The sequence below is a fragment of the Gigantopelta aegis genome, chromosome 9, assembly GCF_016097555.1.
Source record: "Gigantopelta aegis isolate Gae_Host chromosome 9, Gae_host_genome, whole genome shotgun sequence".
Lineage (NCBI taxonomy): Eukaryota > Metazoa > Mollusca > Gastropoda > Neomphalida > Peltospiridae > Gigantopelta > Gigantopelta aegis.
Window position 1 is genome coordinate 33,051,930 of NC_054707.1, and position 18,421 is coordinate 33,070,350.

The 18,421-nt window shown below is 37.0% G+C and overlaps 1 protein-coding gene across 1 annotated transcript in view; it reads left to right on the forward strand.

Annotated features, from left to right (window-relative positions):
- LOC121381847 (A disintegrin and metalloproteinase with thrombospondin motifs 3-like) overlaps positions 1 to 18,421 on the forward strand; it is a 31,107-nt gene that overhangs the window by 4,541 nt on the left and 8,145 nt on the right. The window contains exons 2-11 of the mRNA XM_041511215.1: positions 725 to 827; positions 2,336 to 2,417; positions 4,157 to 4,240; positions 6,199 to 6,335; positions 7,432 to 7,481; positions 11,105 to 11,216; positions 12,037 to 12,204; positions 12,709 to 12,847; positions 13,468 to 13,587; positions 16,691 to 16,742. Of these exons, the coding sequence (XP_041367149.1) occupies positions 725 to 827; positions 2,336 to 2,417; positions 4,157 to 4,240; positions 6,199 to 6,335; positions 7,432 to 7,481; positions 11,105 to 11,216; positions 12,037 to 12,204; positions 12,709 to 12,847; positions 13,468 to 13,587; positions 16,691 to 16,742 (1,047 nt within the window). The remainder of the gene's footprint in view (positions 1 to 724; positions 828 to 2,335; positions 2,418 to 4,156; positions 4,241 to 6,198; positions 6,336 to 7,431; positions 7,482 to 11,104; positions 11,217 to 12,036; positions 12,205 to 12,708; positions 12,848 to 13,467; positions 13,588 to 16,690; positions 16,743 to 18,421) is intronic.

Sequence of the window (18,421 nt, forward strand, 5' to 3'; positions counted from 1 at the left end):
ATTCAAGATTTAAATAAAAACACAGTGTAAAGAACTGCAAAAATACAAAGATACTGACTTTTATTCAAAATTTTAATTGTATCCCGAAGAAAACAAGGGGATTTGTGCTGTATTGGCCATTCTCAAAGAGAATGTTACACCCCTGCACCACGGTGAGGTTACAGCACGCGCAGGGGTGGGAGCCCGAATGCTGATACCTATGGTTTTATAAAGCACAATATCATAACTGAATAATGGTGCGTGCTAAATGGTTACATCAACGTAAGACCTTGTTTTAAGCATCTGTACGTTTGTTTGGGGGGTTTTCTTGGGTGTTTTTTTTTTTTTTGGGGGGGGGGGGTTAAAGGAAAGGAATATATATTTTTTTAAGTTAAAGTTTGTTTTGTTTAACAACACCACTAGAGCACATTGATTTATTAACCATCGGCTATTGGATGTCAAACATTTAGTAATTTTGAGGAAACCCGGTACATGTTCCCATTAGTAGCAAGGGGTCTTTTATATGCACCACCCCACACACAGAATGATATACCAGTGGCACTGGCTGGGTCGAGAAATAGCCCAATGGGCCCATCGACGAGGATCGATCCACAGACCGATCGCGCATCAAGCGAGAGCTTTAAACAGCACGGGGCATTTACATATGTATACATTAGGACTACAAAGAATAGTCTGAACAAGCTGGTGGGCCCGTTTATAACTATGATGTGGAATTCTTCTCCAGGTGTTAGTGAGGGTGCAGAAGAAACTGCAGGAAGACTGAAACGTGCTACCACCGACTATTCCATCGATGTACTGGTACTGGCAGATTATGCACTATACGAAAAGTAAGTTTAAACATTCAAGCAATCAATAATGGTAGTTAAAACCAGAATACAGTGCCTCACAGTTAATATGGAATATAATACACATTCCGATCGTTCCTCTTCTCTTCATTGGCACTGCCGACGGTCTTCTTTGCATTTGTGCCCGATGTCGCATATCGCAAAGACTCAATCTGATTAAAATTTGCTCTGATTAAAATTAGCTCTACTCGCCAGTAGATCTAACAGCATTGCATGGATTCCCATGTCCAGGTGACATTTCATCTATAAATAACAATTTAAATATGGACCAATTACACTTCGCCTTTTATAACGTTATTCGGAAGCATACAAATTCTAAAAATATCGGTCGAGACTATTTATGCAATAGGCGAAGTTGTTGGTCTATTTCAACATTGAAAAAACTGGGGGGAAAGTGCAGTAATAAACTCTGGATTGTATACTAGAATAGACTGATTTTATGGCTATACCATCACAATGTTTTTTTTCGTCTTGAAACGAATTTTATATAAAATTTTATATTGCAATTAGTTTCCGGCATACTTCGTAATTCATCCAAATCATTTCGTATACCCTCGGCATAAAAATAATGTTTAATTTTTTTTTCAAATCACTGGCATGATTTTACAAGTAAGGTTTTGATTGGTCGAATGAAAGGTCAACTGTACATGAGCTCCAACTGGCTGTTGTTAGATCCACATGTAATAGTGGAGCTAATTTTAATTAGATTGTTTGACTTGAAGGTTTTATCATACTCATATACCACGACGGTTTCGAGCATGTCTATCCCGAGTCCTGTCTCTGGATGCCAGTGGCTTGACTCGGGGCAGAAAACTTTACGGGACAATTTTGATTGTTTTTTCTAAATTTAAAAATATGGGACTTTAATATATTAATTTAAATTTATTTGCGATTTTCCCAAAAAATTATCACTATAAAATACAGAATTTAAAATCTAATTTAAATTTTGTCGCATTTGATTGGGCAACCCAAATATAAAAACAATCATAGTTTAATTTTAATTTAATTATTTTTAACCAATTTAATTGCCCCAAAGTCTATTCGAAAAAAAAAAAAAAAAGGGGGGAGAGGTTACCAGAATTAGATTGCAAAGATCTCAAGTCCAGTCGACACATTGTGCTAAATATTGTGTACAAAGATGAATTCCGTAAATACAACCTCAATGGACGCCGTCATCTTTGTCACTTAACACAGAAGTGGCTATATATACAACCGTGTATATACATTTACACGATGGTCGTATTTTGGGGGTAAACTACGATGTAAGGCCGTCAAATCTCATTCTATCTAAACTTTTTTGTGTGAGGCATAGGTTAAATCCAGTCCTAAAGCTGTATTATAAAAACAATGAAGACAATAGTAATTTTTTATCCATTTCTGAAATTAATCTACCTACCCGAGTACTTTTATTGCAACATAATTTATTAAAGCGTTTGTGTTTTGTTTGAATCACAGGTACATGCCACTTATTTTCTTTTAATTCATTTCAGATGGTATGGGTGGAGCAATGCGTCAAACTCTCAAGATGCCATTAACGAAATGAATCGATATTTCAGCTTACTATTTCAGGGAGTAAGTCCATGTTTTTATTTTTAAATAAATATAACCTAGCATAGCATGAAAACCTAGCATATCATTTGAAAGTATTAGCGCTCTTTAAAGTTGTATATACATCAAATGACTGGGTGGGGGTGGTGGGGTAGTGATGGGGACAGTTATATACTGAATTGTTACCTGAAAAAAAAACCCCACCTCATATCTAGTCATACTGAATACGACTCTTTTTATACAGCGTAGTACTTGAAAGCACATTACAATTTCAATATCCCCGAGTTATTTATGTAAAGTTTATGTGTGGGATCGAATTAATTTGTAGTTATTTAACAAACTATGGTACTTTTAACTACGGCAACGGCAACGGAGTTAACGTGCACATTCAGAGCAAGCTGTTGCAGCGCATGCCTATCTTGGGCACCGGCTCCTTCGCCCAGGACAGGAAAGGATGGGGGGGGGGGGGTGAAGGAGGGACCGCTTGCACTGGCAGGTGCAAGGGAGCACCAGCAGTCCAATCAAGGTTGGTAACAGGCGGAGGGTGGTATGGTGCTATGTAATAATGGAATGTCCCGTAGGATTAAGCCAAAGAGAAAATGGTGCGCATTTTACTGAAGGAAGTTTGGACAATTTTGATGGTCGGTCAAATGTGAAAGGTAGAGAGCTACATATAGGTTTTGATTTTAGTAGGCTCGTTATTAAGACCTCGTTGATGCTGGGGTGTCTCCCTAGGTTGCCCGTAGGGCCCTTAGAAAGGGCCTGATCTCTTCTGATTGTGGCATGACAACCCAGGGGAGAATCGAGCAATTGTGTATATGTCGGACGTGGCGGAGGCGGGTGTTGATGTTTGATGTTTGTCGTTGGTGCCGTAGTTGTTTTGTTTCCTCTTCCGATTTCTATGTGCCCAAGAAGTCCTACCAGCAGCAAGTAGTTTGGGGGATGGATGGAGGAGACTGGTATTATTTTGTCCAGCTTCCTCCGGGTGCAGTGCATTGGTGGACTCGGAGTCGGTATTCTTTTGTCCAGCTTCCTCCGGGTGCAGTGCAATGGTGTACTCGGAGTCGGTATTCTTTTGTCCGACTCATTAGAGTACGTGCTGGGCCATTATTTTATTTTATTTGTGAGCGGATGCATTGTTATCATTAGTCACTGCATCCTGTGGGAAGTGTTGCGTGTGCGCATGCCGTGTTCGTGTCTTTTAACTATGATACTGCACCTTTAAATGACATCTGTTTTAAGCCTTATGGGGTGGTGTTGGGGTAATTAGCTCAGTCGGTAGAATGCTTGATTTTTAAATTGCATATTGCATTGATTTAGTCCATATATTTGTCTTTACTTGTTCTTTTAATATTTCTCTTAAAAATTGGCTCTCTGACTAGTTTTGTTCATTATTGGCTCTCTTATATAGTTTACCATTATAATATCCACATTTATTTTATATAAAGAATAATAGTATTGGTGCAGGTATAGATTTAGATTCTTCATTTTTTGATAACATAATTATTCTTTACATCACCACCTCTGTATATGCTGGTAACATTGATTATTTATGTATATTTGATGTTTTTAAAAATGCTTAAATTAAATTTTTTTAAATGTCCGAGGTGCTTAGGTTCTATGATTGAACCACTTTCGAGGACCCGAATATAATTTGGGAATAATGTATCGGGTTTTTTTTTCTTCTGAAGACTATCTGTCAGAATTAAATTATAAATGATTATCATCGGATAAAACAACTTTTTGTCTTGTATTTATTGCAGGTGAATTCTCGATACTATGACATAAACAGACCTGACTATAGAATATCGGTCCGAATTGTAGATATTAAAATTGCTGACACACCGGTAAGTATTCAAACAGATTATCAGGGCCGTAGCTAGCGGAGGGCAAGGAACAAAATCTTCTTGACCGTTTCAGGAGTTTTAGACTATTAACTACTAATTAAAAACGTAACCATTTACAACTAGTTACTGGTTTGATTACAGTGACATACACATAATTATATGTGTATAATTACACGCTTACAAGCGCAGATTCACGGGGTCTGAACATATCTGCTGCTCACGACAAAAAACCACCCCAAAAACCAGACACAAAAAACACACACCTTTTTGGCACTTATTTAAAAAGTGCATTCCCTGCTGATATACAACTTCCATTTAAGTAGTTGCATGCAGAGCCGGTTTATCCTAGTAGCACATGTAGCACATGTAGCACGTACTATGGATACCCGCGCTTTAGGAGGCCCCGCGGTGATCTGTACATTTATTTTCCCCAGGTCATTTTTCCCCCCCCCCCCCCCCCCCCCGAGGGGTTCCCCGCTGTTATTTGTGCTACAGGCCCCGCGAATCCATGGGCCCCGGATCAAAACATTGGTTGCATGTAGACCAACCCTTACAAATAATCCTGGATCTGCTCCTGTCACAGAGACAGTAATGTTTATACAGAGGGGGCGGGATTTAGGTCAGTCGGTTGAATGCTAATTAGATTGGTTGAATGCTGGCTTGAGGTGCTTGCGTCGCAGTATCGAACCACTTCGGTGGTTCCATTCAACTGATTGGTGTTTTTTTCTCTCGTTCCAACCAGTGCACCATAATTGAATAACGGCCATGGTGCGTGCTTTCCTGTCTGTGGAAAAGTGCCTATAAAAGATCCCTTGCTGCATTCTAAGGGAAAATTTAGCGGGTTTCCTCCGACTACGAGTCCGAATTACCAAATGTCTGACATCCAATAGTCGATGATTAATTAATCAACGTGCTCTAGTGGTGTCATTAAACAAAACAGCCTAACTTTATACGGAACTAATCGTAGGAAAGGGTGTATGGTTAAGTAATTTCTTTTCATACAGTCACAAAATAAAACTAACTAATTTTGCGACATTGATATTTTATGAATGCATCTGACCATCTGAACATAAACCATTTTATGTTGATAGCATATATACTTAATGGAATCTACTAATTAATGTCCGGCGCAGACGAGCGTTTTGTAACGCATGCGTCTGCTCTACGCAGACGGATGCGTCTCGTGTGCGCCTACCTGCGATGCGTTCCTGCGATCCACTGACGATTTCTTTTATTAAAATAATTTATTTATACTTTACTCTAGGAAAAATAAAGATTAAATGTAATTTATTAATACATTTTAAAACATAATAAACTTTATTTAAAACAATATGTACAATATACTATTACGATATAAATCTTTATTTCACAATTGTTTGTTTTAATTATTATTATTAGGCATAGTACAATGAATGCAATAATATATATTTTTTAATTTCATCTATTTAGAAATGTCATTAATTACACATGCCTAGTCTTTGTTTCAAAGATGAGCAGTTGGAAACTATTTGTGTTGAAACCTCTACATGTCAGTCATTTTTAATGGTCGGGTCTGTTTTCAGAGTGCTATTTATCACTGAAACCAATAATTGTTAATTTCGTTATATACAGATATATAGACAGATAATTGATCAATATAAAAATGTGAACGCAACGCAGACGCAAGTAGGCGCACGCGTGCGTTTTTAGACGGATGCGGCATGGCTAAAAAAAACGCAACGCAGAGGGGGTCGCACACGATGCGTTTTTACTGAGTTCGTACGGATGCGTTTTTAACGCAAGACGCATACGTTAAAAAACGCTCGTCTGCGCCGGGCATAAAGTATGTGTATTTTGTGTGCGTTCGTGTGTGTGTGTGTGTGTGTACGCGCGTGTGTGTACGTACGTGTTTTGAAAACCAAAATATTCTGTCAATAAAAAATATTCTGATTTCTAAGTAAATGTTTCTTTATGTTTAGACATCAAACATCGCTTTGCTGACCAGTAAATTCAGAAGTATGGGTAGAATTCAGGCGGATTATGTAATGATAGAACTGAAAAAGTTTGCCACCACAAACGATGTCTATTCCAACGACCATGTCATGCTGTTTACTGGGTAACTTATGTTGTGCTGCTGCTACTGCTACTGCTACTACTACTACTGCTGCTGCTACTACTGTTACTATTACTTTTGCTGTTGTTGCTACTGCTATTACTACTACTACTACTGCTGCTGCTACTGCTACTACAATTATATTACTATGATTAGTACTTCATTACTATTACTACTACTACCACCACCACCACTACTACTACTACTACTACTACTACTAGTAGTACCACTACTACTACTAGTACTACTACAACTACTACTAGTACTACTACTACTACTACTACTACTACTACTCATAAGCGTACAAGACAGGGGGTGCAGGGTGCTGGAGAAAAACCTCAAATTTGGCAAAAATTCGGGCAAAATGTGCAAACCTAAGACTTTTTACTGTTTATTTCCATCATTCTACCCTCAAAATTAGTTGTATTTCTTGTAATAAGGCATAGCAACCATAATAATATAGCTGTTGGGTAGTATGCTAATGTGAATATATGTTGTTATCCAGATTCAGAGATTTTCATTTAATTCGGACAAAAACCAGTCTGCCCCCCTACAACAATGGGAGGCAGTATGCCTATGCTACTACTACTACTATGTCTACTACTACTACTTCTACAGCTACTGCTGCTGCTGCTGCTGCTGCTGCTGCTACTACTACTACTACTACTACTACTACTACTACTACTACTGCTACTACTTCTACTATTACTGCTACCACAATTATATTACTATGACTAGTACTTCGTTTACTACTACTACTACTACTACCACTACTATTACTACTATTACTTCTACAACCATTACTATTACCACTACTATCACTACTAGTACTATATACTACTACTCATGATGATGATGATGATGATGATGATGATGATGATGATGATGGTGATGATGGTGATGATGATGCTATTAACTATACACATATTAAATATTTCAAACTACATGTATACATATTATGTAGAGAGAATAAAAAATGATAACATCTAGTAAAGTTAGAATATACTGGTATTAAAAATAAATTTGTATAAATTATGATTTTATATAGCACAGAGAAGTACATGTGCATGTACAAGTATTCATGTTGTATCATTTATAGATATGACTTGCTCAGTGAAGACAATGGGATGTTGTTTACCACAACAACAGGTAATGATTTAATTAAATTCAGGGGTGAATCTAAGAGTTATTTTAGGGGGTGTCTGGTTCCTTTAGTATTTATAAACAGATGGGTGCATTGCACATTATGTGGCATAGCCCATGCTTGCATACATACAATGTATGTGTGGCTGGGATTTTTTTTGGGGGGGTGCATGTGTGTGTGTGTGTGTGTGTGTGTGTGTGTGCGCGCATGTGTGTGTGTGTGTGTGTGTGCATGTGTGCATGCAAGCATGTGTGTGTATTTTTTGTTACCAAAGAAAAGTCATTAGGCCCTATATAAATACATGAATTTTAGATTTTATAGCAGTGGTTTTCATTGAAATTGTAATAGTTGATATCGTATTAGCTCGATCTACTGACCTGCATTGTGATGAGAGTTAAATATTTTTTATCATGATTAATATTTTTGCTAAAAGGGACATTCTCAAGTTTGCTGCATTGTAAGATATTTCCGACTAATACAATATTTCTATGATTAAACTTACATATTAAATATATTTTCTTGTTTAGAATGTCAGTGTCTATATATTTAATGTGTTTCTGGTCGTCTTAATATTTGTAAGAAGACCAAACTGGATTTCGTCTTCAAATAATTTCGTACGTACGAAAAAATTTATTTTAGGAAATAAAACGAAATTTAACCCAGTACAAATATTAGACCGATCAGAAACATGTTTAATATACAGCCACTAATATTTTATGCAGAAAAATAAATTTGATATTTAATTACAATCGTTAAAAAGTCTCTCTTAGTCGATAACATCTTAAACAGTGCAGCAAACTCAGGAATGTCCCTTTAACATAAGACTTAGTTAAAATTACCTATGGTGTTACTGCTAGTGTGAGTTATAATATCTAGGTTCCTTTACATCCATTTAAGAAATACCCATAACCATTCAACTAAAATGTAAATATTGGTGTGAAAAATCTGTATCTGCAATTACGAGTGCATGTACTTATTTTGAGTATAAGTAAAATTTAGATTTATATATATTATAAACAAAAGTTCAGTTAGTAGCAGACATATATGCATTCTCAAGAAGAATGTGACTTTGTTATTTTTACAGGCCGTAACGTAGCCCAGTGGTAAAGCGTTCGCTTAATGCCTGGTCGATCTGGCATCGATCCCCGTCAGTGGGCCCATTGAACTATTTCTCGCTCCAGCCAGTGCACCACGACTGGTATATGAAAGGCGGTGGTATGTGTTATCCTGTGTGGGATGGTGCATATAAAAGATCCCTTGCTGCTAATCGAAAAGAGTAGCCCATAAAGTGGCGACAGCAGGTTTCCTCTCTCAATATCTGTGTGGTCCTTAACCATATGTTCAACGTCGTATAACCGTAAATAAAATGTGTTGAGTACGTTGTGAAATAAAACATTTCCTTCCTTCCTTGTTAGTTTTACATGCATTTGTGATAAATAACTACAAATTAATAGACTCCACATATAAGTTTGGCACCATTAACTTACAAATATGAAAATTGTAATGTGTTATCACTCAGTTTACTTGAGAATTCTTGATAAAAAAAATTAATAAAACAGAAAATATTCATTGTGTATCTAATAAAATAAACCCCCTGCTAAAGTCTAATTGCTGAGCAGAAAATAGAAGCAGTTCTTTGTCATTATGGAGATTCAAATTCAAATTATGGCCTGATATGTTCACCTGTTGGTCACCAATATTGTAAATTTATAAAATAGTAAATGAAATTATTTAGGATGAGCAAATGTGTGTTTGGCACCTCCCTACAAGTACAGTGAAACCTCTAAAAATCAGACCCTCTGTAAACTGGAATTCTCTCAAAACCGGATGTGCTTCACGATCCCTTTTTTAAATATCTGTGCAGAAGAGAACCTCTCTAAAGCGGATACCTCTTAAAACCAGACTTTTTACTTGGTCCCAAGGGTGTCCACTTTAAATGAGTTTCACTGTAGTTTGGCCTATTGCAGTGATGCATGTTAGTCTAGCCTCTACCCTTTGACCAATCTAGCTCGGGTGACCCTACCAGGAGCCAAATCTTCTGGTAGTATCACTGTAGTTTGGCCTATTGCAGTGATGCATGTTAGTCTAGCCTCTACCCTTTGACCAATCTAGCTCGGGTGACCCTACCAGGAGCCAAATCTTCTGGTAGTATCACTGTAGTTTGGCCTATTGCAGTGATGCATGTTAGTCTAGCCTCTACCCTTTGACCAATCTAGCTCGGGTGACCCTACCAGGAGCCAAATCTTCTGGTAGTATCACTGTAGTTTGGCCTATTGCAGTGATGCATGTTAGTCTAGCCTCTACCCTTTGACCAATCTAGCTCGGGTGACCCTACCAGGAGCCAAATCTTCTGGTAGTATCACTGTAGTTTGGCCTATTGCAGTGATGCATGTTAGTCTAGCCTCTACCCTTTGACCAATCTAGCTCGGGTGACCCTACCAGGAGCCAAATCTTCTGGTAGTATCACTGTAGTTTGGCCTATTGCAGTGATGCATGTTAGTCTAGCCTCTACCCTTTGACCAATCTAGCTCGGGTGACCCTACCAGGAGCCAAATCTTCTGGTAGTATCACTGTAGTTTGGCCTATTGCAGTGATGCATGTTAGTCTAGCCTCTACCCTTTGACCAATCTAGCTCGGGTGACCCTACCAGGAGCCAAATCTTCTGGTAGTATCACTGTAGTTTGGCCTATTGCAGTGATGCATGTTAGTCTAGCCTCTACCCTTTGACCAATCTAGCTCGGGTGACCCTACCAGGAGCCAAATCTTCTGGTAGTATCACTGTAGTTTGGCCTATTGCAGTGATGCATGTTAGTCTAGCCTCTACCCTTTGACCAATCTAGCTCGGGTGACCCTACCAGGAGCCAAATCTTCTGGTAGTATCACTGTAGTTTGGCCTATTGCAGTGATGCATGTTAGTCTAGCCTCTACCCTTTGACCAATCTAGCTCGGGTGACCCTACCAGGAGCCAAATCTTCTGGTAGTATAGGTCTCTGTGTCACTGAGACATGCAACGTTTGTTTGCTTTGTTTAATGACACCACTAGAGCACATTGATTTATTAATCATTGGCTGTTGGATGTCAAACATTTGGTAATTTTGACACATACTTTAGAGAAGAAACCCATCACGTTTCTATTAGTAGCAAGAGATATTCTATATGCACCATTCCAGACAGGATAGCACATACCACGGTCATTGTGCACTGGCTGGAACGAGAAATAGGCCATTGAGCCCACAGACAGGGATTGATCCCATATCGACCGTGCATTAGGCAAGCATTTTACCTCTTGGCTACATCCCACCCCTGAGACATACAAGCTACTTCACCTAGTCAAGAAATGAACCATCAGATAAAGCATGTGATTCAATGTATAATTATTATGTTAAAATGAATAAATACTATTGTTCATCATGCAACTTTGTGATTGTCCCTTTTATGTATTTTAAGGTTTATTTAATTATAATAGTCAGAATTATATATTACTGGTCCTTTCATCCCAACAACAGGTATAAAAATATCACTGGCACAATAATCCAGGGATCACGCAAAGGGGTGACGTGGGCGAAATAATCACCCTTTCATACTAAACTTCGCCTAACTTAAATCATATTAATTTCTATATTAACAGGAAAGGCGTATGTGAATTCAATGTGCAGCAAGGATGGATCAAGTGTGTCAGTAGTGGAGGATTCTGGGGGATTTATGAGTGTTCATACTGCTACCCATGAACTTGGACACAGGTATGACAGAGTAGTGTACATAGGATGGATGGATGGATGGATGGATGGATGGATGGATGGAAGGAAGCAAGGGTAGATGGATGAATGAATTGATGGGTGGATGGATGGATGGAAGCAAGGATGGATGGATGGATGGACGCAAGGGTAGATGGATGAATGAATTGATGGGTGGATGGATGGATGGAAGGAAGCAAGGGTAGATAGATGGATTGATGGATGGATGGAAGCAAGGGTAGATGGATGGATGAATTGATGGGTGGATGGATGGATGGAAGCAAGGGTAGATGGATGGATGAATGGATGGATGGATGGAAGCAAGGGTAGATGGATAGATGAATGGATGAATGGATGGATGGATGGATGAACTGATGGATGGATGGAAGCAAGGGTAGGTAGATGGATAGATGAATCAATGGGTGTGTGGATGGATGGATGGCTGGATGAATTGATGGGTGGATGGATGGATAGATGGATGGATGGATGGATGGAACCAAGGTTGTATGGATGGATGAATCAATGAAATGGTGGATGGGTGGATAGATGTAATGATGGATGGATGGAAGCATGGGTGGATGGATGGATGGATTGATAGATGGCTGGATGGATGGATAGGTAGATGGATTTTGGGTAAATGGATAGATGGATTTTGGGTGAATAGATGGATGGATGAATGGAAGAAGGGTGGGAAAGAAATATTTAAAATAAATGTTTTATGAAATCATGAATAAAATTTATACATATCATAAACACCCCCAAAATCACACCAGTAACCTTTAGCAAGTACAACAAAGATTAATCTTTGATATTTTGGTATTTGTAGCCTAGGTGCTATTCATGATGGGACCAACTCGTGTCATGCAGAAGACCGCTACATCATGGCCGGTAAAACGAGCAACCAGACTGACGCCAACAAGTACAACCCCTGGTCCTTCTCCTCATGCAGCATACGCGAGATGGAGTCTCATATTAACAATACTCTTCAGTTGTCGTAAGTCTTGCATTGTCTTCATAGTAATTTATTTTCATCCTTATATCCTGTTAATATTCAGGCAGGCTATCATGGACACAAAACTCAAACTTCCTGGACGTATGTTTATGGATTAGTGTGAGAAAATACACTGCCACCATAGGGCTACTACCATTGAACCCACCTAGCCCCACCCTCCCCAATTTTTTTATAGAAAAAACCCCACACCATTTGAAGGGTGTATTTACATAACTTTGCCAATAATATAATTTCTTTATAGTTAGCACTCTGAGAATCATTTTATTTTCACTTATATAGTTCCCATTAAAGGTCATCTTTTGAAACTAACCACTTTCAATCAGTGGCAACCATTTTTTTTTTAAATTTTAAATCCCTCCTTTTGTAAAATTGCTCTATTGTGAAACAAATTGGATTGCTAGGTTGTTGCTTGTTTAGGTTGTTTTTAAATTGTTACGTTTAATGTTTAAATATCAGTATATAACATTTAGCAAACATACTTTTCAGAGCTGGTCGTACCTGTCTACAAGAGATGAAAACTCCATCACCGAATGTCATTACTATAGTTGATCTGAAGCCAGGCCAACTGTATGGCCCTGATGAAACATGTCAACACATTTATGGCAGCCAATCTTTTTACTGTAGGGTAAGTGAAATGCAAGTACAGTAACCCATAGTCTTTTTTTCTTCTTTTTTTTAAAGTTTATGAACCCCAGAAACAAATTTTGGTAGTGATAGGGTTGGGGCCCTGATATCACTACCTTATAGTCATGTTATAGGCAACACATATATCAATAGAAATGTATATATGTTACAGTAACATGCCCCATTGCGCCCCCCCCCCCCCCCCCCCACTTCCTACGCCAGTGATTTATGTTTGTTGGTTTGGTAATTAAATACATGTTAAAGAACAAATTAACAATGACTGGCATATTTTGGTATTTGATTTTTACTATACCGTACTAATAATTGATTTTCACTATACTTAACTATAGTGACTGTGATATTTAATTCTGACTATCATTATATAGGCTACTAGTATTTGATTTTAACTTTTGTGGTATTTGCTTCTGACTACAAACTTATTTGTTTCATTCTGACTAATTATGACTGTGTTATATGTAGATGTATATCACTCACAGCTTTTATAAGTAGTAATATCAAGTTCATATTTAATATAAATTTTTGTTAAATTTTAATTGTGGTTTCTTATGCTTTAATTTTAAATATTTGTTTTGGTTTAAAATCAAATACTTTCTTTTTAAGGGGAGAGAATTTGGAAATGTCTCAGATATTTGTCTCTCTATGAGCTGCAATGATCCAAACAACAACCGGTACTGCATTAAAATATTCGCTTCAGAAGGAACATCATGTGGAGACCGCAAAGTAATGTTATTGCTTAACCAAGTCTGTTAAATCCATCTTGTGAATTCACATGTTATCTGTTAAACTAACTATGCCATGTCAAAGTAGCACTGACTGCTATAAGGGGTGGGACGTAACCCAGTGGTAAAGTGCATGCTTGATGTGCAGTCGTTTTGGGATCAATATCCGTCAGTGGGCCCATCGGGCTATTTCTCATCACAGCCAGTGCACCACGACTGGTATATCAAAGTCTGTGGTATATGCTGTTATGTCTGTGAGATGGTGCATATAAAAAATATCCCTTGCTACTAATGGAAAAATGTAGCAGGTTTCCTCTCTAAGACTACATGTAAAAATGACCAAATGTTTGACATCCAATAGCTTATGATTAATAAATCAATGTGCTCTAGTGGTGTTATTAAACAAAACAAACTTCTTCTTTTTTATTGCTGTATAGCTGTTGTGTGTAACTTTATTGTTGAAATGATATATGTAGTGTTTTCCCTAGCTTGTTTTAGCATGGCGCAGCACCATGCCTCAGTAGTCTAGCACCATCTTGCCTTAACCTGTGCCATGCTGCACTGAGATTAAAAAAGCCTTTTTCAATAATTAATTCTAAAATTGCCTTGATTGAACACTAAAAAAATGTATTGTTAATTAATACAAATATCTCTGTTATATATTTTGCCATTCATTTATTAAAGCAAGAACATTAATTACATTTATGTTTATTTCAACAAAAAAAAAGTGTCTTTAATGCAAAAAAGTGCCCTGAAAATGGTCAAAATTGCCCCCAAAGTGTTTTGTCTACCATGCCTTGCCAATGGATTGCCAATGCCAATTAAATGGTAATTAAAAAAAAAAAAAGAGGAAGATTGTGGTTTAGAAAATATTACTAAAGAGACTGTCCCAAGTTTGTTGCCATTGTTAAGATGTTGCTATAACAGAGTCTTTTTAACAACAATAATTAGATATTAAATATATTTTTCTATACAGCATATCAATGGCTGTATATTAAATGTGTTTTGATTGTCCTAGTGTTTTGTTTGTTTTTGGGGTTGTTTTTTTTTATCCCACTGCCCCCTTTTCTTTTACTCATTTGAATTCCATCTTATTTCTTCCCGATCTGGCAACTCCTCCTACCTTTCAACTTCTTTCGCTGTCCACCTTCACATCCCAGTCCTTGTCTCTCCAACCGGGACAGATGTTTGTCTCTTGTGCCACACACCTGACATTCCCCATCAGCTTTTAGCTGTGGGCTTAGTCTGACCATTTGGAGAGTGTTCAGTAGTTACTTCTGGCATTGTTAAGAGGCACTTGTAACTACCTACTATGCACCCCTACTACCGGCAGTCGTTAGTTAGTGCTTTGGGTCAGACCAGCTTTATTAGCGGCAGAGGACGAGGAATTGTCCTAGTGTTTGTACTAGATCATTCTGTATTTTGTTATACATTTGACATTATTAGTGCACCACGACTGGTATATCAAATGCTGTGGTATGTGCTATCCTGTCTATGGGATGGTGCATATGAAAGATCTCTTGCTGCTAATCGAAAAGAGTAGCCCATGAAGTGGCGATAGCAGGTTTCCTCCCTCAATATCTGTGTGGTCCTTAACCATATGTCCAACACCATATAACCGTAAATAAAATGTGTTGAGTGTTAAATAAAACATTTCCTTCCTTTTATTAGGAGTAGAAATCCAGTTTAGGCTACTTACAAACAATAGGATGATCAGAAACATTAGGATGATCAGAAACAATAGGATGATCACAAACATTAGGATGATCAGAAACAATAGGATGATCAGAAACATTAGGATGATCAGAAACAATAGGATGATCAGAAACATTAGGATGATCAGAAACAATAGGATGATCAGAAACAATAGGATGATCAGAAACAATAGGATGATCAGAAACAATAGGATGATCAGAAACATTAGGATGATCAGAAACAATAGGATGATCAGAAACATTCAATATACAGACACTGATGTTCTAAACAAGAAAATCCAGTTTAGGCTACTTACAAACAATAGGATGATCAGAAACATTAGGATGATCAGAAACAATAGGATGATCAGAAACAATAGGATGATCAGAAACAATAGGATGATCAGAAACAATAGGATGATCAGAAACATTAGGATGATCAGAAACAATAGGATGATCAGAAACATTCAATATACAGACACTGATGTTCTAAACAAGAAAATCCAGTTTAGGCTACTTACAAACAATAGGATGATCAGAAACAATAGGATGATCAGAAACAATAGGATGATCAGAAACAATAGGATGATCAGAAACAATAGGATGATCAGAAACATTAGGATGATCAGAAACAATAGGATGATCAGAAACATTCAATATACAGACACTGATGTTCTAAACAAGAAAATCCAGTTTAGGCTACTTACAAACAATAGGATGATCAGAAACATTCAATATACAGACACTGATGTTCTAAACAAGAAAATCCAGTTTAGGCTACTTACAAACAATAGGATGATCAGAAACATTCAATATACAGACACTGATGTTCTAAACAAGAAAATCCAGTTTAGGCTACTTACAAACAATAGGATGATCAGAAACATTCAATATACAGACACTGATGTTCTAAACAAGAAAATCCAGTTTAGGCTACTTACAAACAATAGGATGATCAGAAACATTCAATATACAGACACTGATGTTCTAAACAAGAAAATCCAGTTTAGGCTACTTACAAACAATAGGATGATCAGAAACATTCAATATACAGACACTGATGTTCTAAACAAGAAAATCCAGTTTAGGCTACTTACAAACAATAGGATGATCAGAAACATTCAATATACAGACACTGATGTTCTAAACAAGAAAATCCAGTTTAGGCTACTTACAAACAATAGGATGATCAGAAACATTCAATATACAGACACTGATGTTCTAAACAAGAAAATGTATGTGATATCAGTTTCCACAAAATTGTATTGGTGAGAAACATCTTGCAATGGCAGCAAATGCAGAATAGTCCCTTAATGTGATATATTTGAAGACGGCATTTTATATTCATCTGCCTCTTTGTTTATTTATTAAATTATTAATTTATATCTTTCTTGTTCATTGTTCTTTCAGTGGTGCATATCTGGTAGATGTATGTATTCAGATATTGCCCCATCTCATGATGGTAAGACTTCTGGGCCCATATTTTCGAAGCAATCTTAGCCTACGAAATCGTAAAATTATCGTAAGCTATGACGTCACTATGGCGTGTACTGTAGTGACGTCACACCCTACGATGGTTTTACTATTTCATAGCACTAAGAGAGCTTCGAAAATATGGGCCCAGTTCTCTAAATTAACTTTATAATACATGTGTATTACTGTAAAGTGTAAACCGGACCCCAAAAATGTTTTTTTGCCTAGTTGTAAACACATAATGTTTTCATTTCCGATAAAAGCCATTTCAATTTTATAAAAATTATTCAAATACTGCATTAGAGTTAAACAAAAGGAAAAACGACTAGAATAGAATAGTGCTTGCAGCTATGTAATGATGTACTGAAAATGCTCACAAATAATGATGTAATGAATAATCTTTGTCTTTGAATAAAATTTAGAATGTAAGACAATTTGCAATTCTTATGTGCAAGAAAAAGTAGGAATAGGCCCAACACTCTTTATATGTTACTTTATACAGTAAAATAGATTTAAACCATATACATTGTATAAATATAGCTCACGGTTAATAATGTTATTATCTTCTTCTTTCACTCTTTGTTTCTATTTCTAGTACTTTTCTTCCTAGTCTCCAGAATATTTCCTCTTCAGTTATGTAAGGCTTTTGCATTGCTAATATCCTGTTTTACGGTATCATGTTAAGCCTATCTGTTTCATCTTAATATTGAATACTATGTACATGTATGTGTGCATACGGCTCGCGCCGTTTGTGTTCCCTTTCGTCTATCTTCGGCTTCATCCCTGTTACTCCACACGTCCATGTCTGTCTGTCTGTCTCTCCCCCCCCTCTCTCTCTCTCTCTCTCTCTCTCTCTCTCTCTCTCTCTCTCTCTCTCTCTCTCTCTCTCTCTCTCTCTCTCTCTCTCTCTCTCTCTCTCTCTCTCTCTCTCTCTCTCACATGCATATGTATACACATATTGTTTAATAAGTGCTTTATATACGAATGTATCGTTTATGTATATACAATAATACCATGTACCGCAATGATTCAAGGCCACAACCTTGATCTTGCTTATGTTTCTGGGGACAATAAAAAACTAAAAATTAAATAATAATAATAATAATAAAAGTTATTATAAAGTTAACCAAGAGGGGTAATTCAAGTTAAAATATGTTGGTGCCAGTGCACTATGGCTGGGATATAAAAGGCTGTGGTATGTACTACCCTGTTTGTGGGATGGTGCATATAAAAAGATCCATTGTTGCTAATCGAAGAGTAGCCCATGAAGTGGCGACAGCGCTTTTCTTTTCTTAATATCTACATGGTCCTTAACCATATGTCTGACACCATAAAACAGTAAATAAAATGTGTTGAGTGTGTCGTTAAATAAAACATTTCCTTCCTTCAAGTTAAAATAACTCATGAGCCCCTGTGATACAAGCAAGAACCACAATGTACTTTCAGTCAAATTAAAAAAATAATAATAATAAAAAGCAGTAATTTATTTAATACAATGGCACGAGTGACACATTAATTGTATAAAATTATAATAATTGCCAGAGTCAAATCCACATAATTGTATATTGAATAAATTATATTGCACTATCAAATGGACTTACAAACATACATTTTGGTTATTTCCATTTGGAAAACAAACCAAAAATGAGAAAACAATTTTGCTAAAAA